Source organism: Agelaius phoeniceus, chromosome 1 (genome assembly GCF_051311805.1).
Source record: "Agelaius phoeniceus isolate bAgePho1 chromosome 1, bAgePho1.hap1, whole genome shotgun sequence".
NCBI classification, from domain to species: Eukaryota; Metazoa; Chordata; class Aves; order Passeriformes; family Icteridae; genus Agelaius; species Agelaius phoeniceus.
Window position 1 is genome coordinate 10,558,610 of NC_135265.1, and position 22,423 is coordinate 10,581,032.

Consider the following 22,423-nt stretch of genomic DNA (forward strand, 5'->3'; position numbering starts at 1 on the left):
TGACCATCTCCAGAGAGGTCCTGGAATTTTTATTGATTGCTGTACAAACATCTAAATTAGTATTATATATATTTTAACAAAAAACCTGGAGAGGTTTCATTGAAGTGTGAGTTAGCATTTAAAACCATGCCTGGAAACTATTGCTTGGGAAAGCAATTAATAGCAAGATTCAGGAGCAGGTCCCTCAAACATGGTTTAGAATAAATTAGTTTGTCTGAGTTCAGGAAACTGATTCCCAAAACTTTCATGAAGCTTCTATTCAGTCCTAAAATCAGTGACACTCCCAAGAGGCTTCAATTTAATTTAAAACTCGTTTCATATGTCATGGTTCTAACTCACTGGTGATCACTGGAAGTAAAAGCAAATATTGCTCTTTATGTTCTTACTGGTTGAGATGAATTTACATTAGCCAGTGCGTCTCTCTTATGCATACATCAACTTTCTAGCCCTGATGAATAAAAAACTCAAACCAAAAGGCTAGGGACCAGGAAGGCTGACCTTTCCTTAAGAAATAATGGAGTCACAATAATCAAGTCACACCCAATAGATGCAAAACAGTCAAAGCACTGAGCTGGGAATGGCCCCTGCTGCTGCTTCCACATCACCAAATGCCACAGGAAAAACAAGGAAGTTGTCAAAACACCTCCAGGGAAAGAAGCTCCTAATTGTTTTCTTCTCCAAATACCTTGTGTAGCTTTGTGTATACAAACCACTTCTGAGCAAATTCCAGGAAGCTCTGTTCTGTTCCTCTTTTGAGACTTTGACATTTAAATGAGTCAACCATGTGCTTTAATTAAAACACATACATTAAAGCACATACCACATTTTGTGGTATTAGAAACACTTTCAAAATGCACAGTGTGTGTTTACATCACAATAAAACCAGACTGTGCCACTCTTTCACTTGTTATGCCTTAAGACACAGGAGGTCCAGAATCAGAGGCTGTTGATTTTGTGCTAAAATTTCTTCAAAGACAAGAATCATTTTAAATGACCTTTCAGATCTGATCCTCAGTGACAGAAGCTGCCCAGCAGGATCACATGTCAGTCAGCACATCCCTGAGTCCCTCAGTGGTGTCCAGTGTTACAGAATGAGCTGCATTTCTCTGAGGGTGTTTTACAGTCTATCAGCTGGACACACCCAGCACCTTCTGTGTGCAACAGGAATTGGTGCAGTTAAATCCTTGCTGGGGCATTGTAACTGAAACAAGAAAAGAGGCTCGTGCCCCTGTCCACAGAAAGGGATATACAAATTATAAATCATTTAAAAAAAGAGCTAGCTGGCCATTATTTTGTCAAGAGGTGTTTCACAAAGACAAAAGAAGGATGTCTAAGAGAAGCTGAAAAAGTTCTGTGAGAGAAGTCAAGGACAATCAGGATGAGGACTGTAAATGAAAATTCCATGATGGTTATTTGGCAGAACATTGGTTAGGAAAAGGCTGGGAACTGTGAGCAAACCAAATGTTGTCACTCTGAATAACTGTGTGTCCCTTTTCTGCAGGGATCACATCTGAGACACATCTAATTCATTAACAATCTCTCTTTTGAGAGAAAAACAAGCCTGAAATACTGGCCTTAAATACTGGCCTTTGGGCAAAGGGTAGCAACATTAGAGAGTGTTTTCTGAATTCTCACTCCTGTGCCTTGTACACAATCACCCAGCTACTGGGAAGAGTTAAGGTACTGAGAATAACCTGTGTGTACTTCCTGCAGAAATTCAGTGGTGTTTTTCTTTGGTTGTTCCAGCTTACCCCCAACCCTTTCCTAGCTGCCACTTTTTCACTCAGGATTTCCATGGTTGTGGCACAAAAAGGATCCTCAAAGGGCTCTCAGCAATCTTGAAGGAAGGTACATAATTTAAGCATTTTTTGGTACTGAAACCCTGCAATTTCTGTGTGTGATATGGCTGCTTTATTCACTGCCTGTGAGCTCATAATTTGAGGGAGCACCACCCTCTGACAAACAGACACTGCTGAGCACAGCAATTTATCAATCTATGGCCATCTTATAATAGAGCAGTCCTTAAACAGCTTGCTCTGAAACCTTTCCATCCACTGCTGGTACTGATCTGACACATTTTCAAGGGGAACTTCCTGACATTCATAAAGTCTTCACACTGTTCTATATGAAGGCACAGAACCCAGTTCCCTGTGTAATGCCTGTCTGGCACAAGACCCTTCCAGCAGTGATGATGCTCAAGGGAGGAGGCAATAAGGCAAAACCTCAGTTACAGTCAGTCAAGCAACTAATTGTATTCATTTTAACTGATATTTAAGAAAAAAGCAAAGTCTTTTACTAAAGACCAGTTCAGCTGCTGTGCTTCATTCATTATTAAACTTCCTGCTCCAGGCCACACCTCTGCAACCAGGATTGAGAAGAAAAACGCACTAAATTGCTCTGGCTATTGCAACAGATTCATTTTGGCTGAAAGGTGAATAGCTGAGCTGTGGTTGTAGCAAAACAAAACAACTACCTGACCGAGTCTTCTGATGCAAGAATAATGAAAAGCAATTTGTGCTCATGTCAGACTCAAGAAATGATTTCCTGCTGTGTACATCTGAGGATGATACATTGATTAAGACAACATTATTATTAACTCATTGATTTACTGCTTCAATTTCCATTGTGACCTTGATTTGATCACTGCCTGATATATTAATAACCAATTGAAAAATAACAGTGTGTTCACTAATAAAATTTATTAGTGTGTTCATTTGTTTGAAATGTTTGCTTGCTTACTCCTTTAAAAAAAGTAAAAAAAAGAAAAAGGAAACATATTGAATTAACTTATCTAAAATCAGCCCTTTCTGATTAAATCTGTTTGTGAAAAGTTTCATCCTAAGGACACATTTGCAGCCGGGTTATAAATCCTGTGACCATCCCAACAGGCCATTTCCTGGATCAATTGCAATATCCAAGGAAAAAGCCCAGACATTACAGATATTTGAGCTGTTTCTAAGGGCCCTGGTGTTCTATAACCCTTACCACTCAGTGATGCTCTTGTGTGCTCTGATGACGGAGGTTTCGATGTCGATCGGGTGGTACCTCATCCCTCGCAGCTCCATGGCTTCATCCAATGCACCCACCACATAAAGTGCATCATGGCGCTCTGCAGGAAAGGGGTAAAACAAAAAAAAGAGAAAGATTCTATTCTCCAGTACATTAAATTATAGAATATTCACATTAAGAATTAAGTGAAAAAAGTACAATGTAAGTTATCCTCGAATTTCTGAAACCCCTAAGTGATTTCTGAACTAATGAGTATTTTCCATTACTGAAGTGGAATGCAGAGCAAAAAACAGGAGAAAGGAAGGCAAAAATACTATTCCCACTTGAAAAAGACAAAGGCAGAAATCTTTATCCAAAGACAGTGGCAGAATTCCTGATTTTCTCCCAGGTGGATGCAGAACACATCCTTTTTGTTTAAGGCACTCTGAATAGACAATAGGTTCCTTGTTTCTCTCTGTTTTTTCAAAGAGAAAGAATAGATTTGATCCTGACAGTGTGGCTGATGTTCTTCCAATTGCTTTGAGATGGTCACTACAAGTGCTTTTAATCTATTACAAAGGTGTTTATCAATAAACTAAAAACATGCTCTAACTAGATAGCAAATTGCTTATTCACGTAATTTAAGCATAACACTTTTATAGCCCATATTTTTTACCTGCTGAAGAAATAAATGAGGCTGAAATTACACTTTTTAAAAGATACTCAGCTGAAAATAAACAATTACATGCTAGTCATGAAAAAAAAAATTGCTAACAGACCTAAAAGCAGATAACTGCTTTTAAAAAGTTTAAAAGCAGTTGACTCTTTTGCCTGAATTTGGATAGTTGTGTGGTGGTATTGTAATGGCAATGAGGTCTACCTAATAAAGGACTGAGAACTTTCTGCACTAGGAGCTAATAGTAGGAGAATGGAGCAGCTCTTTGCTAGGAGAATACCTGCACTATATGACTAAGTTGCAATATCCCCAGAGAATCCTGAATTTTCTCAGTGTTGGGCAATCAAAAATGAAATGAAAAAAGCCTGTGCAACCAAAGTAAATCTCTCCAGAAGGTGCCATTATAAGGACATGGCAACAGGCCTAATCCACAGGGAATGCTAAAATGTTTTCAGATTGGATGAATTCTTTCTTGGCTGAATAGCAGCTATTCTACTGGCCCTGGGATCACTCCTGGAGGTGTTCACAGCATTGCTGGAAACCCTACTGGACCAACAGCCTCCCCTGGCCAGCTCAGCTACAGCCACTTGTGGCACTGTGCTCCTCAAGAATCACAGAAAAAAAAACCCAAAACATTTTCCCAAGCACAGCCTTTGTGTGCCTGGCAACACTGGTTCACTTACATGTGTACAAGAGACAAGGAACATCATTCAAACAAGTGAGGGAGTCCTGTACCTTCCTGGCAGAAACCCAAACACCCTATAGCTTCTCTTGCAGGCTACTGCTTGTGTTACATTTCAGTACCCAGCCCTCTGGGGTAAAGTCAGGAAAATCTGAGGAATGGACAGATCCTGTGATTGGGTTTATAACAGAGCTGGTGGTCACAGGAGGGACAGGGCTCAGACTCCCACCAGGCTTTTCCCACCTGCACAAATGCATTCCTGGGGACACTACTGCCAAAGCAAACGATGGCAATTTCAGCTGTATTTCATATTTTTCCAGCTGAAGCACTGGGTATATTAACAGTGCCAAAAGGTCACTAGTGGAGGGGATTTATAGTACCTGAGGTACAATAAAGAAAAAGCAACTATTTCAGTAGGGAAATCTTGCCCTCTGGTTTATTTTCTGATTATTTTAATTAAGGGTTTCTTTGCAGTTTTACAGGCTTCACAGATGGAACATGTTAGGTACCACAGGGCCAGAGGGGCAGTGTCACCCAACAAATAATTCAAATTATTTGTGTAGACCGAGATGGTGAGAAACTTCTTACCTCCATTTGCATCTGTGAGTTCTGTTCTTCTCAGGAACCCCAGATAACCAGTCCTTGCCCAAATAGTCTGTGTGTCTCCAAAGCTGAGTCTTGAGTTAAAATGATCTGATTGCAAAGATTCATCTCCATAGATGGTAAAATACCCACTGGCGTTGTGAGTGCTGTGAACCCATATCTAAGTTAAAAGCAATTATACTGGTATTAATTAAAGTAGCTTTTGAGAATGAAGCATTATTGAAAATTCTTGATGCAAATATTTTTAGTCATAGCTAGATAACACTAAAAATGTCTTTTAGCACTGTTCTGTTTCAACACTGTTTCTGAACCCATAACTGACCCAGTTCTAGCACAGAGACCCGAATCTGCTTTTGTTGAAGTTGCAGGGCAGCTCTGAGCCATGCCACATTCCTCACTCCTGGTTCAGTGAATTTACCCCAGCAGAGCATCCTCCATGAAGCCCAGACAGGCAGATTATTTTGAAGGGTGAGGCCAGGGACCTTCCCCCATGGAGAAGGATTCATTCCATCGAACCCGAAGCATCATGGAAGTTTATACAATTTCAAATTAATGAACTCTTACAGAAACTCACAAATTAGACTGTGGTTTTAATTATGATCAAACAAGTTCTTCATTTTGTTAACTAGATTTTTAACTGCTTGGAAATAACATAATTTATTTTCTCACTCTAGAAACACAAAATAAATTTGAAAAACATATAGTCTAGCTCAACTCAGCTAATGAGAGTACTTCAGTGCAGTGAAGCACAATGATTATGGAGAACAGCACAAGAAAACCATCTAGCTGAAATTAGACTAATCTATAAACTTACTTTTCATGTAAGCTTCCATCAGAATTAGCGAAGCACCAAGTATAAAATACAGTTAGGAAAAGCAGGTATTTTTTCATTTTTTAAACTTGAGGTATTAATATTTAGAAACAATTTAATATCAATTTCAATAATGACACAAATGTCATGATCCACACTTTATAATGTTCAGCAGAATTCACTATTTTCCTAACTCAGCATTTGGTAAGATGTATCATTAAATCATTAGCATGCACAAAAATAGCTTTGTCTCTGGAATTTAGTCCAGAGCATACAAAGTTCAGGTTCTCATGACTCACCTCACCAAGATGAGAATCTCCTAAGGGTCCCTTTGTTTCTGGATTAGCAATAATGATACGTACTCCTGGGAGGATCTATTGAAAGAAAACATGAGGCAGTAAGAAATCAGGTATCACCTTATGCAATTGTATGCTGATGCTTTGTCCCCAAAGAACCTTCATTACAAACTGCAAGAAATCCTTAACAAGCCTTAAAAAGTTAAAGTAGACTTATAGTGCAAAAAATATAAAATAATCCACAGATATGAAAAGTTCTGAGATAATTGGGAAATATGACAAAACTGCTTCTCTTTGTGAATGCTGTTCCATCAATAAACCTCCTCAGAAATCAAATGTTCACCTGCAGAACAAAAGTCTGACCAAATGGCCCCTGTTTCTATGAGAATACATAGTAGGATAGGAAAAACCCCAGTGAACCTTTGGCCTAGAACAAGGAGAAAGCCAGAGGCATCATGCAATCACCAGAATAATGACCTGCCAAAGTGCTCATGCAGTGGACATTCAGCAACTACAGAGGTGGACGCTGAGCCCAGGAACAGAAAAGGGAGCATCCTCTGAGCATGAATGTGTGCAAAGCCATGGAAAGCTTTAGATGAGCACCCAGAGCAGCAGAGGCTGCCCCTGTGTCCTCCCCCTGTCCCCAGAGCCGTGCCCCAGCAGGGACAGTCCCTCTGCAGGTGATGAGTGAGCTCAGCATTGGCCACCCCAGAGCAGCTCTCACTGCAGGTGGGTTCTGCATCGATGGCACTGCCTGCACCATTTGTCAGCTGCCTCAAGAATGACACACAGGGGATGAAAAACCTTCTTTTTGCATAAAAGAAGGAATTGATTTCTGCATAAAAGAGCAAGGCACAGGTTCTGAGAGAGCAGTAATGCATCAGTTACTGCCATAGTGCTGTAACCTCAACAGTAAAGGAAGGACATCAATCTGCACAGCTAATAGTGCCTTCCCCAGTACCGCATTCATGTAAAAATGAACAGAAATGGATATTCACTGAAAATATGACCATAAAAGTTACACTTAAATCTTCTTTAAGTACTTACTTTTCCAGATTCCATGAGAGGCAAACTATGTGGAGATCCTCTTTCGACTAAACGAACTCTGTAAAAGAATATGTATAATTCACAGTTGTGTTTATTTGCTTTTTATTAACATTTATTTCTGAAAGGAATGGTTAATGGCTGCAGACTTTAATTTATTTTTGCAATAGTTGAAGCTTATATCCTGTTATGTGGAACATAATCAGACCCAGTATGTAAAATTAGTCAAAATTTACGGAAGGAAAATAATGAAAAAAAGATGTGTGTGAACTTTTTCTTAAATAATAAATTCTTCAAATGTAGTTGGTGCCTTCTATTTGTTTTTGATAGACTTTTGTAAATGGAATTCCACGCACAAGAGGGATCTAAAATATTGATTTCCCACAAGAACATCATAAAAGCCAGGGCACAGACACAAAAGCATGTGAGCTGAGTGAGCAACCACATTCCACAAGTAGCTGACAGCTAAAATCAAAATCATATCAAAATAACTCATAACCTGGCCTCAGCTTCAAATCTGCCTTTGCAATCTTTTAATTATTTTCAATGGACAGTGGTTGATATACATTTTAATATTTAAAAAAATAATTTAATGAAAAATGTTATTACTGCTGAGATCAGATCCATTCTCAGAGTGTGACTTTCTCATGCTCTCTTCTTTTTTTAGATAAGTTATTTCCCCACTAAGTGAACTGGAATGTCATCTCTTCTTCAGTGGTATCATGGTCTGGAAGGAAATTTCTCATTTAACCTTAGAAAAGTACTCAGCAGGTTAGAATGAAAGAGACTCCCAAGTTCTAAAACAGCTGATGATCTCAGCCAGTACATGGCAAAGAAAATTTGGTAACATCTAGTTATTTCTGTATCCTAAGTAACTTAAAAGTTCTAACAACCATGGAAACCTTAAACTTCCCACTTTTGAACAATATCCATAAACCACTTAACCAAGCTAAATCTGGACTTGTGTCTGAAGAGCTGTTCTTATCTCTTTCCTCCCCCCAGAAAGACAAAACCCCACCGTACAAGATGCCTAAAAGCCAACCAAGTAAAAGGTAAAGATGAAACATCTTAAGACAAAAAACACAGGAGGAGATGGGTGGAGACCTGGATCCCATTAAGCTGAGCATAAAGCTGAGTCTATTAGGAACAGTCACAATAGATCTTTTTCTGACTGTTTTGAGGTCTTTCTATAGACAGAGCATGGCAGTGCTCAGTTTGGGAAAGGAGGGTTGAGACAGAGAGACCTCAGCTAGAGGTCCCTTTGGAGAACAAAGCTTTGGCAAGTTCAGACCCTAAGCAGAAAGGAGATGGAAAAAGATCTTTCTCTTTTTGTTTTTCACCTTTCCTCTATTTCTTTGCTCCAAGAGTCTTCTATAAAAGGTGAGACTGTTGAGGTCAAGGCAGGAATAATGAATAGTGTTTTATCTGCAGTTCTGGGAAGTCTCTCAGCCTGGATGAATGGGGCAGGGCTAAGCCCTGAGATATTGCACATCAGCGTGAACAATTCCTCTCACTAACAGAAAGATACAACCCAAACACTCAGGAATTTCAGACCTTTTTCCAAGTTGTGTTTAGAGGAAAAGGATGTGAAGTGCCCTACAAGGGCACTGCCTGGAGCAGGCACTGTTGGGCAGCTGCAGCCTGACCTACAAGGTGTGTAACAGCAATCACTTTTCAACACTTGTTCAACTGCCACTAAACTCCCAGACCAGGCCTAAAGCACTCATTACCCCCTCTGTGTGCTACACTGATGTCATACTGCCCTTGGTCACACTGTTGTGTTACATCTGTCACACATGTCTGTGTTTTTGACATTTTCTGCTGAGCTGAAAAGCTGCAGAGCCACCACTGGATTGATGGCAAAAGCAGTGAAGCTACAGCATGCATTTGTCCATGCAGGCACACAGACACAGGGCAGCAGAAAGCCAGGCCATGGGAGCCTCTCTAGAATGTGTGTGTGCAAGGCTAAATCAATGCTCTCCATAAAGGGTACACCTACATCAGCCACACTTGTGGCAGCAAATGGCAACCAAATGGCACAAAATCACACAAATGGCAGCCAAATCATAAATATTTAGGAGTATTAGGCAAGGGTTTTAAAAATAACTCTGTATATGTTGAAATGAAATCAAATATTGCAAAAGACAGCTGCTCCTAATGCCTATATATTTCTGCCTTTGTATATATATATATCTTTGTTCTGTAAAACCCATATCAGTCTAGAAATAGAGAATGCCTTTAAGTGAGTTCTTCCAAACAACTGACATCTTCAATCTTTCAATAGGTATTTGCAGACAGGCAGCTACTCCTGGAAGAAACAGTCATCATCTCACCCACTTGGCACCTCCTTTAACAAAGTTATTTTACCTATTATTTACAAATATTTGTGAAATTGAGAAGATCTTGGAAAAAAGACTATTTAGAAAACCTCAGCCACAAGCACTATTAACAGTGATGGTGTAACAAAGGTCAGGAAGCACTTTATGGATTTTAAGACAGGTTTAAAGAGAATTCTATTTGGATAACAGTAGGAAAAACCTCCAGGGCAGGACAAGTGTGTGTCAGAACTGTCCAGCTGCCCAGAGATACTGGTGCCCTTTGCTCCCTTCCTGTCATTAAGACATGCCTCCATGAAGTGTTGCTGGACTACAGGCCTAGCAAAAATCACAAATAATAAATCAAGAGGTTTGATGGTCAGTGGCATGACTACTGGAAAAGAATCAACAGTGATAAATCTGACAGTCCCCTCCTTGCTTTCAGCACCTCTGCTTCCCATCTTGTTCTTGGTGTATTCTTCTAGTTCCCTTTTCCACCTGTTTAGTTTAACCTTGCCTGATTTTTTAGCACATGGTGATCCACAGAAGGTGCAATTTCTCACTTTCCAGCTCTGTTAAACCTCTCCCACCCTGTGCTTCCCACCTCACATCCCTACAGAGTTTTCATGGCACTGCACTAAACATAGAAACAGCATTTCCTGGAGGTTTTCTGTGAGTGCCCTCTTAGCATCCAGAACTTTGGATCCATTTTTAAAAAGTTTCTGTTAAGCTCACAATTCATTGGGGAACACACTGTTAAACCTCTAACAAATCCAAAAATAATAAAAAATGTTTTGCCACAAAGATATTTAAAAAAAATATAAGTACAACATGAGATTCTGATGTTAGTAACTCTCATGTGCATTCCTAATTTTAAGTGCTTAGCAGTTTCATTAACTCTACTCTGACTAGATATTGTGAATAAATCATGGGCATTAGGCAATAATTTTTAAAATGAGTTTTATTGTGCCTCAGCATAAAATAATTTAATTGTTCCCACTCTTCCTCAAGAGATTTCCCTTTTTCCACTGAAAAATGCAGACACAATCAAAAACTTCTTTACTTCCCTCTTGAGCAAACAGCATCACTATCAAGGCTGCTCTGGTAGGCAAACTAAAAATGCAGAGCACAGGGCCCATCAGAGCCTTGAAAACAACAGCCCTGAATTACCCAGGTGATGCTGGCAAAGAAATACAGAGCTCCCTGCAGCCTCCCTAGGACAATGGCAGCAATCCCTCTCCAAATTCCCAAATAACCACAACCCCCTCCCAGGCAGTGCAGGTCCAGGAAGGGCAAGTCCTGTTTCTCAGCAGTGCTCCAGAGCTCTTTGTTGGGAATGCAAACAATTTCTTACAAAGTGAACCCAGAGCCTTCCTGCTGCTTTCTCCTGCTGCCCAGTCCTGCTGGGAAGGGCAGAGGAGAACATGGCACTAGAGCCAGACTGGGCAAAGAGCTTGAAAATCAAGTGGGTGGTTGGAAACATGCTGCCCTTGGGTGTGAAAGCTTCTTCTGCACCTTCTGGTGGTTTGCAGCCAAGCTGAGAGGGAAAACATAAATGAGCCACACAGTGTGGGGCAGACACAGGGATTCTCCCCCACTAAATTATCTGATTGGAGGGGGGTCACAGAAGATGTTTAAGAATTGTTTCACTGTTGCAAAGCTATAACCAGGGATGATACACAATGAAACTGTAATATTTACACAGAACAGTATAGAAGAGTATATTTTTCTTAATTTTTTTCCAATGGTTCCTAAGAACATCTTAAAAAATTCTCTCACTGGAGCTGTAGCATTGAGAAAACTGTTTCAAAGTCTGGTTTCTGGGATTTAATGGGGAATGCAGCTACACCCCCAGTATGTGCCAACTTCTTTTCTTGTTACAATTTAATATGTTGAACATATTTCACCTTCTTTAAATCAAACACTTACTGTTGAAAAATGGGACTGAAATCTGACTTCAGAACAGGAACTGGCCAGCTATAACTAACCAGGCACTGCAATCACTGTGCAGCAAAGGGGTATCAAAATGCAGCAACAATGTCTCTCTGAAACTGAAAATTTTGTTTATGCTCCATTTTAGATCTGGTTCATTTGGTGATGAAAACTCTCCAAAATACACTGCACAGCTTGCTAGTGCTCCACAGTAATGAGAGAGTTTGTCAGCAGAGCTATTAACTCTTGCCTTGGGAATCTGCAGGGGCTGGCACATGCAGAGTGGTACTAAGCAAGACTACAGTGCCAAAACTGGGCAATCCTTCAGAGCTGGCTGTGCTGCTGCTCAGAGAAAGAGTTTAGATCCTGTGATTTTAATAGAGATGGAAAGAAGCTATGAGGTCATCCAAGTCTTGCTGCCTGCCAAAAAAAGGCTGCTCCCTGCAGTGCACTTTTGAGTGCTTTGCTTCTGTTAGAGTATTTCAAATGATGGGGCTTCTTTCACTTCCTTTCAGGGCTTATTCCTCAGCTGAATTTTATTTCAAATCCAGGAACCTTTTTCATTCTGTGATGCTTGGCATGAACCAGTCTCAGCTTCCTCTTATTATTTCTACCTCTCTACATCCAACTCAAAGGAGCTTTTCCCCAGTGCCCCTGCTCTCTTTCAATATAACTCATTGCCTTTTGAAGAGATTGCCTTTTACCCTACCACCTGGCCAAACCCACATCTTGAACTTTTGTCTTTCCTTTATAGCCATTCCCTCAAGCTGAGCCATGGCAATTGCCCTCTTCCTCCTTGCCTGTGTGCCAGCATCTGCTGTCAGCCAGGCTTGGGCACTCCCATCATCTGCAGCTCTGATTTCTGCCACCAACCCCTGCTCCTGCCTGGAGCAGCTCCCACACCATGGCACAGCTCACACACCATGTCACAGTTTCCACACCATGGCACAGCTCACACACCATGTCACAGCTCTCACACCATGTCACAGCTCCCACACCATGTCACACACCATGTCACAGCTGTCACACCATGTCACACACCATGTCACAGCTGTCACACCATGTCACACACCATGTCACAGCTGTCACACCATGTCACAGCCCTCATACCATGTCACAGCTCCCACACCATGGCACACACCATGTCACAGCCCTCACCATGTCACACACCATGGCACAGCTCCCACACCATGGCACAGCTCCCACACCATGGCACAGCTCCCACACCATGTCACAGCCCTCACACCATGTCACAGCTCCCACACCATGTCACACACCATGGCACAGCTCCCACACCATGTCACACACCATGGCACAGCTCCCACACCATGTCACAGGTCCCACACCATGTCACAGCTCTCACACCATGTCACACACCATGTCACAGCTCTCACACCATGTCACTTCACAGGCATGCCAGCTTGGAAGCCCAACTCTTTGGTCTCTTTCACACCAGCTATTTTGCACTCTTAATTTCTTTCAGCATCTGTTCTTGGATGCTGCCACTTTTAAAAACCTTCAGCACCAAAGCCCAGAGGAAGCCAAATAGGATGTGATGAACATGTAACCCAATGTATTCAAGCCCCCTCCTTGGCCACAGACTTTCTGTGGCTGAAAGTAACAGCCAGTGGTCTCTGGCTTCATTCCAGCCCTGTTTCTTAAGTTTACCTACTGACCATCATTTACATTAAAAGTTAAGCTTGTGGGGGAAAAGTGAATATTTTCTTATCTTGCAAGATATTGATGTTTTGAAAATTTTTCTGTATTAAACAGGAACAAAGAAGTTAAATATGTACAGAAGTTGTAAATGGAATCTAAAAAAAATCATGTGGCAGGTCAGAAAAAGTGGTTATTTATGGTTAATATTTCAGTGCATTTTGTTTTGGTTTGAAATTGAATGAATTAACTCTCCAAACTGAAAATTATTTCACCCACATTATGATCAAAAATTTAAAACTTAATGTGTTTTGACCACTTTGAAAACTCTTCTTCCTTAAGCTGAAAAGGATCTGCCCAAACTGACTCTTCTGAATTCAACACAATGGTCTTTTACAGTGAAAAAAAGGGCCTAATTCATCAGAAACTGTAACCAAAACCAAATTGCAAGGCATTTAATGTCAGAGATCTTTTATGTGGCTACACCCAGAGTACAGTGGCTTCCCAGTTCTGACTGAAATCATGAAGAACTGCTGCCATCAACAACACCTCTCAGACATGCATCAATGTCCAGTCTCAGAGGGTGCTTGGACAAGGCTCCTGGTGGGACAGGGCTGGTGCAGCCTCTTCTCATTTTCTGTAGTTAAAAGAAGGATGGGCACTGTAGGTAACAGTGGGTCTGGACTGGGCCAGCCTCTTTGACACCCAAGACTGTCAGTGCATTTTCTCTTTACTCAAATAATGAAATGTTTCTACGTAAATGATTCCAGAATTAACAAGTCAGTGAGCTCATTCAACGAGAAAAATGGAAATATGGATCAAAGAACATAAGCTCTGCCTTCTAAAATCATGGGCAGGTTCAAATGACAAATCAGAAAAGTAGGAAAATTGCACAACTGAACACAGGCTGAAGGGAAACTTTAGATAATGAAGACATTTCCCAGAATCATCCTGGTTTCCTCAGAGCAGATTTTCTCCTATCCCATGATACATTCAAATAATGGATAAATACAACTAAGACTGAAAAGGGGCTTTGGGGTTTAGGCAAACTTTAACCAACTGAACGAAAAACCATTAAACTTTCTGTATGCTTTTAATCCCATTAATTTGATGATCAACAAGAATTAGCACTAAATAATTTCCTTTAATGCAAAGGAATACTTCACTATAAACCTAAATTACATTTCATGTGCCAAATTCCCTGAGGTACAAAGCTAAGAGCTTCCAATCCTTCAGATGGCTGGACAAAGAAGCAGAAAAAGTTCCACAATTATTTAAGACAGTTCAGAAAGCTGCAAACAAATCAAAACGGGGCAGGAACTCTGGTTCAGGAAGGGAACACTCAAAGCTTCACAGATTAAAAAAGCAATAACAATTTTATCATAAAAGATTATGGGAATATGTAAAAAGGTTATGTTTGCTTTCAGCTTTAAAATGTTCAGCTGCCATCGCACATTAAATTTGTTTACATTAACTTTGCACATTGTTTAAAGCACAGTGTACAACTATTTCAAGAGAATGCAGTGGACCAAGACTCTGGAGAATTTCGTCTCCCACCTTGCATCTCAAGCACCATCAGGCACAGCATCACCTTTCTCTGTGCTTCAGGTTCAGCTTTGCAAAACCAGACACAAAACTGCTCACAGCTGTTATATCTTTTTACTCAGATTACAAACCTCCCAGGACATGGTGTTTATTACTAATTGTTTTTACAGCATTTTCATAATCACAGTTGAGATCTGATAATTCTCTCTAATGCAATATGCTTTCTCCATTTTGTAACCCTTTGTCTTCCTAGTCCTAATCTCTAAAGAGACTTCACATACAGGGAAAATTTTAATTAGAATGAACTTGGGATCTAAAAATATCCTGAGCTAATGGAATTAGCTTATTTGTTGTTAACAAATGATGGAAATTATTTTAACATTGCTAATAAAATAGTCACACTCTACATTCCCACAATGTAATCAAAAGTGGAGTTTTTGAAATCAAGTAATTTTCTTTAAGCTGTCCCCTTCTCTTTCTATAACCTCCAAATTTCCCACCATTAGCTGAGGCACCCTGCATTTTTGGGAAAGAATCTGCACAAAGTTCTCCTTAACAACAACCAGGGACATTTCCTGTGCATGGAACACCAACACATGGAGCTATTTTCTCAGTCCAATGAAAACTGCAGGTGAGCACTGAGAAGGAGAGGTGAGCAGTGCCATGAGCAGCAGTGCCCTGTACATCTGCAGGCACTGAAAAGGGACTGTCCTGCCTCAGGAGACTCCCTGGGAACCAGGGCTGAGCTTCTTGAGACTCTTGGCTTACACAAGTTCATCTCTGCTCACAGACACTTCCATTATATGCCATACTAAAAGGACAAGTTGGCCTTGAAGCAACATATTAAGATCCATTGAAAGGAGCCACTTAAGAGGGTATCACATCTCTAACTAAACTAGTGTTGTATCCTTATATAAATAAAGAATGCTTTTACTTTATTCAGAGCTCTCCTTCCCAAGCCCAACCATTCCTTCAGTTTTCCTTCAGCCAAAGATTTTACTGACAACAGGAGCCAAGTGAGTGCCTGAGGCTGGCAAGCTGGAGTGTGTCCCAAGGGTGACAGAGCCCATTTCCCCCTGTGCTGAATTATTTGTCCCAAAAAACTCAGTGTGTGGCATGGCAAAGGCCCTGTCCTCCTGCAAAGGCTGGCAGGAGAAGAGGGGAACAGAAAAGGGGATGGAGAGCACATAGGAAGCTCCATCTCTTACAGCACAGCACAGTCTGTGGCCAGAGCTGCAGGAGCTACAAAGCCTTGTTCCAAATCTTGCATATATTCATTATTTCCCCTTCCAAAGCAGATGCCTTGTGAAATGCCCTCCAAGGCAGCAGTGTGGGAAAGCAGCACATTTTCCTCCACTCCTGAAACAGCAAATGTACCCTATGCTGATCACTTGGCACTTTTAAAGAATCAGAGTTTAGCATTCCATTAAGAGTATATACCAAAATGAAGGAAAGCAAAGTGTTTCAGAATATGCTATCTGTAAAAATCAAATACATAATACATCTTACTTGCATTAAAAAAGGAAGAATCAAAATTCCATTTTATTAAGACATTCCTGTAATTGTACAGCTAGACTCATGGCAAAGTCTGGGAGAGAGAAAGAAAGAAGTATGGCTTTTAGGTAACAAAAAAAGGGAAGACTTTCCTCAGAAATCTGAGCAGCCAGCTTGTTTTATCTACTTCCAGCTTTCATGAGAAGCATAATTGAAAGAAAAGGACCTGTAGCACCACAGAAACTCAGTACACTTGGAAATGGGAAATCCTTTTTTTTAACAGTGTCAGACACTCTTCAGGAATAAATATGTTGGTGCATTTTAATAAGTTGGAAATGTAATAAGCAGTGAAATTCCCAATAATTTTACTGAAATTTTATAATTTCACCAAAATTATTGTTACACTCAAAACTGCTTTGTAAAAAAAATGGAACCATTTTCCATCTGGCTCTTTTACTCATAGTGGAAGAATGACATGCAAATGCTGCTTGCAAGCAGTAACACAATAAGTGTACAACTGCAGTACCCCCACCTTCCTGGACAGCTACAGCTTTTTGTTTTCCCTTTGTCTTTGTATTACATGATACACAGGACAGAATTCTCTTTCCCCTAAACCATCCAGGGAAACAGAACTGGAATTTCTTGACTTGTAGTCAAACTGTGCTAAACCATATCCTCTCTCAAAAACCATATTTGGAGCCAACTCTTATTGTCCTGTTCCACTAAAATTATGATGAGCTTTTCTCTTGAAGATGGTTTTATCAAGGAAGAAATGGGCTTGTGCCAAGGGAGGAAATACTTCAGTGACAAGTAATCTTGCCTTAGAAAGCACAAAAATTACTTTGTAGGGCTCTCTCTCACCCCCCCCTAGTTCTTGGACATTTCTCCCTTTCTTCTGCCCTGCACAGAAGTTGTGCTATGCCTGGAAACATGAGGCAGCTTTCAAAGCTCTTTAAAAAGTACATTTACAAATTTGGTTATAACTCTGGATCCTCATGGGTGAACAATACAATTTCTCCAACAATATTTGCTCCTCTTCAGTTTCCCAGGCCATCAGCTTTATTCCTAATCACTGACTATTCAGTGTACAGAGATTAAACAAGTTCTCCTGATGCAATCAGAACAGCAAGAGAGAATCTTTTCTTCTCTCCAGACAGACTGGGAGTTCTCTGGGCCAGAACTGAGTGTTCACATGATGCTTATCAGCCCAAATGAACTTTCCTTTCTGGGAGATTTGTTTCCCATAGATCAGAAACAACGCCAAGGGGATTTTTGAGACAGCAGTGCTTCCATGGCAGAAAGAAAGCAAAATACTGCTAAAAGGCCAAGGCTGTATCTTCTCCTGAGGAAAAACATGAAGAAGAAGGAGGGTTTTGCCAGTACCATGACAAACAGCTTACACTCACAAATAAGATTCTGAAAGCTAATAGGCAAAATACCTAAAAGCCAGGCAGTTCCACAAAGAGTCCTCAAAACCAAACTGCATCATTTCTTTTTGTAAATCTTTGAGGGACTCAGGTTTTATTTTAAAGACCTCAGGCTCTTCTCTCAGCTGAGGTACTTCTACTGACTCCATAGGGGTGCAAAGCTTTTCACTTTCATGAAAAAACTGGTTTTGTGATAACAGAAAAACATCCAAAGAGCTAAAGCAGCAGACAATATCACAAAAAATTATGGGTGATGTGTGGAAGTTGGAGTTGGAGCCACCCATATGAGAATTTCCCTGAAGCTCAGGGTGATAGGAATGGCAGTGCTGGAGGTAGCACTTGACAATTCCACTGGCAAAATGAGCTTATTGTGTCTAAAGCCCTCTGAGGACAATGACATGGTCTGTTCTGAGCAGTTCACCAGGTATGTGGAATTTTACACCTCAAAACAACCCATGCCCTCTGCCTCCAGAATCTCACTGCAAGGAAAATGCTGGCTGGGTGTCACAGAGGGCAGGGATGGATTTTAACCATCCCTTTGGACCCCACACAGTGAACACTGAGGACTTTGATTTTCTCTGAGCTTGACTGGGCTCTGTGTGCTGGAACCCACTGCAGGAGCTGGAAAAGCCCTGCTCCCCCCTGCACCAAGGCAGTAAATCCTCAGAGCTTCTCTTCTGCTACCACTGCCCAATGGCTTTCAAACAGGATTAATCAATTAAATTTGCACAAAAGGTGACTATTTCATTGTCACTTGCTATTAGCAAGTCTCCTTCTGACACACCTCCCCCTGTCTGTTCTCCTCCTGTGTGAATATAAAATGTTCCCCTCCACACCCTGGCTGTGCTACAGAGCACTGCTGGGGCTACAGCTCACTAAAACCTCAGCTAAGGAGTTATTTTGTATGGCAACCCTTTAATAAAAGTACTTTTCAAGGTGGATGGAGGAGAAGTGGTTGAGAATAAGGGAAAAAGGCTCCTGTGGCTTTGCTGTTTGGTATTACCCCAAACAATGTATACATCACATGAAAGTTTCAGTAAAATGCAGAGAAGGAGAAACAACTGACAGCCATAATAAAAGGCTATTTTTCTGCTCCTGCATGAAGTCTGAAATGCTGGAATATATTAAAATGAAGCCAAAGCCTTCACTGATTCTTTTTGACAGAGCCTGGATTTGAGACTGGGCTCAGTGTATAAGCAATCTATAAAACTAAATCCTAAGTAACTGTTTTCTCATTTCTTTGAAATGCTACAAGTGCTCCCTTCTTTTCTTGAGGAATGAGATTCAGAACTGCCATTCTGAAAACAACTTTGCAAGGAGACAATGTCTGAGCAAGTCTGAAGGAAGTTCAGAGAACTTTGAATGCTCTTAGAATCCAAAACAAAAAGTAAGATTTGCTTATTATTTTTAACACACAAATGACCTCCTAAGAAATCGAGTCTGCTAATGACTAAGTATATAAAAGGTAATTTTTTAAAGAGCTACGTTAATTTGCATCAGTCCAAGGAGATGTCAGTGGCCACATGGGACAAGACACCTATTTTGTACAGCTCCACAGACTGCTTGCTTAATAAAGAGGGCAATCAGGATAAAATAATTGTTCTAATGATGGAATGGGAGAATTTCAGTGAAAGACTGTGGATATCACAAGCCACAAATTGAATAGCCAGACTGACAAATTAATAACTTGAACCCAAATTCATCTTTTTGCTTCTGGTCTGTTTGGCAATATCCCACATCTGGATTTGAGCCCCTCTTTGGTGCCAGCTGCCTCACCATGTCTGTCTATCCCAGCAGCTCACCATTACATGTAGCTCAAAAGGAGCTCTAGTAAACCACAAAGGAGTTTAATAAATTAATTTTTCCATCTTTATTACCCTACAGACTTAACTAGATGAAACTGAATAATTTAAAAGATCATTTCATGCACCTATTATTTCACCAAAGGGTATACTGAAGTTTGAAGACAAGATAGGATGGGAAAGGATGTCTGTCTGCATGTGTGAAACTAGAGATGGCATCAAATAAAACAGAAAACAGTGTTCACCAGCACTGGCTGAAAGCCTTCATTCTTGCCCAGTTTGATAGAAAATGTCAATGCTGTTCAATAAACAGTTTAAATACAATTTTTAGTCAAAATGAGGGGGAACTGCCTATGAGAAATGCATGCAAATGGTATCTAAATCTTCATCAATACATTGGTGACTTGGTTAGTGGCTCTCTCCCCTGGGAGTCCAAGCCTCCACTACATCAAAGCTCCTAAGTTGTCACTATCTGCTACTGAACAAGAGGACTGGTGACTTTTTATCTGCTTTTGGGGGCAGACAGATTGCAATGAAAATGCTTCCTGTTACTTTTCTTATCCTTTTAAAAATAAACTTCAATATCGAAGTAGATCTTCCCTTGCTCTGCTTAGGGCAGAACAGAGGTTTTCCTTTTTTTTTTTTTAATGGATAAGGTTTTGATCTAGAAAAGAATATTAGGATGCAAGGGGATGTTTATCTTTACAGGATTTGCATGTAGTTTCAATTTTAGGAGAAGATCAATGATCTCCCTCAGCTGTCACCAGATGGATCCTTCAGCTCACTATTTAAAATTCCTGAGGAAATTCTGTATAAAATGTTTAGAATATGAAAGGTACAGATACCTAGGAAAAGATATTCCTCCGTTAAAAATTTGAGAAACAATTCAAAGAAGTCAAAATATTTCAATATTTTTAATGCCATTTTATTTCTAAATCATACCTGCTAGTTTCAAATTCAATATATGTATTATCAGATTAAAACTGTAACATTTGAAAACAGCTCTGAATGAGTCTAAAAAAGTATGGTTTAGGATGTTTATAAATATACTGAAACATTTGACAATTTCTGACCTGCTGCAGAACACTTGAAAATATTTTTGCCCTGTTGATGGGAAGGAAAGATTTAATTTGGTTTATTCTCAGTTTCATTAATTGGCTTGTTTTGCCAAAAAATAGCTTTTCTACCAAAAACTAAGCTGCTGTTAAGGATGAAGAAGCTGTGAAATTTTTATTTTAATATCAGAAATGTGTTTTTTGCTGGACATTTTATAAGCACAAGTGCATATTGTTTTAGAACAATACAGATACAAAGGATGCTTGGGCTTCAAATTTACATCTTTACTGTACAAAAGGATGCAAATGTTGCAAAAGCCACCATCTTTCAAGTATCTGGTGTTTTGGCATGATGAGAAAAGGCTCTCTCTCTCACTCTCTCCCTTTTTTATCTTCCAAGCACTTCTCAGCTCTTAGCATATTTAGGCACCTTGTGCTTAACCACCTGAGAAGCTTTCTGAGGAGAGCATGACTGGTCAAAAATATGATGGAACAGCCTGACAAGAGGCCTTTAGAAACAGGACAAGAATATATATATATATTTATTAAATTTGTTTTCTCTATTTTGTGGGGGAGAGGGAATAAAATGGCTTTCCCAGGGGCAGAGAAATGCAGCAAAGGCCTGAGCAGGTGCTCCTGCCCAGAGCTCCCTGCCTGCCCCTCCCTGGGCATGCCCTGGGCACACAGAGCTGCACAGGGGGCAGCAGCCAGGAGCTCTGAGCTGTGCTGGAAGCATTAATCCACCTCTCCTCTGTCCCTGGGACCTGAGCTAAGCTTTGTGTTCTCTGCAAACTGCACTGCTCTGCACTGCAGGGACACATCACCCACCTGGCAGATAACTCAGGAGTCTCCTGTGCTTTATTAAAAGTCTCTGTGGGACTTGCCTGTCTTTGCTCTCTCTTTTCTAGGCCATCCTGAGCACACCCTGATTTGTAGAAAATCAGAAAAATGCCAAGTACAATGATATCTTGTCACCAACAGCAAGCCAGAGCTGTATATTCTTGCATTTTGTACTACTTAAATTCCAAAACCAGGTGTCTAATGCCATTTGAGACAGCTCAGGGTGCCTGGAACACTCCTTGGGACTCACAAACACAATGTGACTCCATGTGAGATGCTACTGAACAGCTGGAGCACCCAGAACTGCACTAAAAGCTCTCAGTCAAACCTTTCTCCAGGGCCAGAACTGATGCCAGTCACTGACCACGTGCTTGCACCCTTGGCACAGTTTGCTGAACCTCCAGGTGAGCCCAGGGCTGTGGCCAGAGTCCCAGCAGTTAAACCTAAGCTGTTAGCTCCAAACCTCACAGGGACACACACAAAAAGGTGTTTGGAAAGCTCCACCCTGACCTAAGAAGGAAAGCATCCAAATCCAGGGGGAGCTGGGAGGAAAGAAACATCTAGTTAGGTCAAACAACCACCCTAGATCTCCACACAGATTGTGCCCAGCACAGGTATTTTGACCTAAACACCCACAAGAAAATGACATTTTCATGAGCTGTAAAGTGCACAGCATGTAATTACCAGATGAGCTTGAAATAGTGGCATTGAAACTGATTATTAATTTTTATGGATGTGAACAGGGTTTGAATAATCTCAAAGAGATGAGCTACAGCTGTTTTTTGGAGCAACTAGAGAGTGTTATCATGCCAAGAAAAAACCCATATGTTCAGTCTGTTTCAGACCCTGAAAAATATCTTCTAAAATACAAATTAGGAAAAACATTTTCTTGCATTAAAATGTTCATATTACACTGGGGGACTGGCTGGCCTGCAAAGACTCTGTGGGTTGCTACTCTATGGTCTCACAGATATTTACAGGGATCTTTCAGATACTGCTAAGTAATAGGGACATTCAGTTCCACTAAAATGGTTAGAAACTGCAAGTGTGAAGAGACTATATCAAATAGAGTTGTTTTCTCCTTTAATTTATGACCCACTAATCTAATTCCAAATACTGCAGGACTGGGTAAATGAGGCACAACCTTAAACCATCAAATTAAAATCTACATTACCACAATATGAGAACCAGCTCTAAAGACCATCTTTCATGTTCTGTAGAACTAGTCACTAAATATAAATTAACACACTGCAAAGC

General features: G+C 40.5%; 1 protein-coding gene across 6 annotated transcripts in view; it reads right to left on the reverse strand.

Moving 5' to 3' along the window:
- Positions 1 to 22,423, reverse strand: part of DIP2C (disco interacting protein 2 homolog C) — a 310,631-nt gene that overhangs the window by 4,880 nt on the left and 283,328 nt on the right. For all 6 annotated transcript variants that reach the window (XM_077192803.1, XM_077192765.1, XM_077192933.1 and 3 more), the window contains 4 exons: positions 7,104 to 7,161; positions 6,060 to 6,134; positions 4,935 to 5,109; positions 2,986 to 3,109 (listed from right to left, as the gene is read on the reverse strand). In XM_077192803.1, coding sequence (XP_077048918.1) covers positions 2,986 to 3,109; positions 4,935 to 5,109; positions 6,060 to 6,134; positions 7,104 to 7,161 — 432 coding nt within the window. The remainder of the gene's footprint in view (positions 1 to 2,985; positions 3,110 to 4,934; positions 5,110 to 6,059; positions 6,135 to 7,103; positions 7,162 to 22,423) is intronic.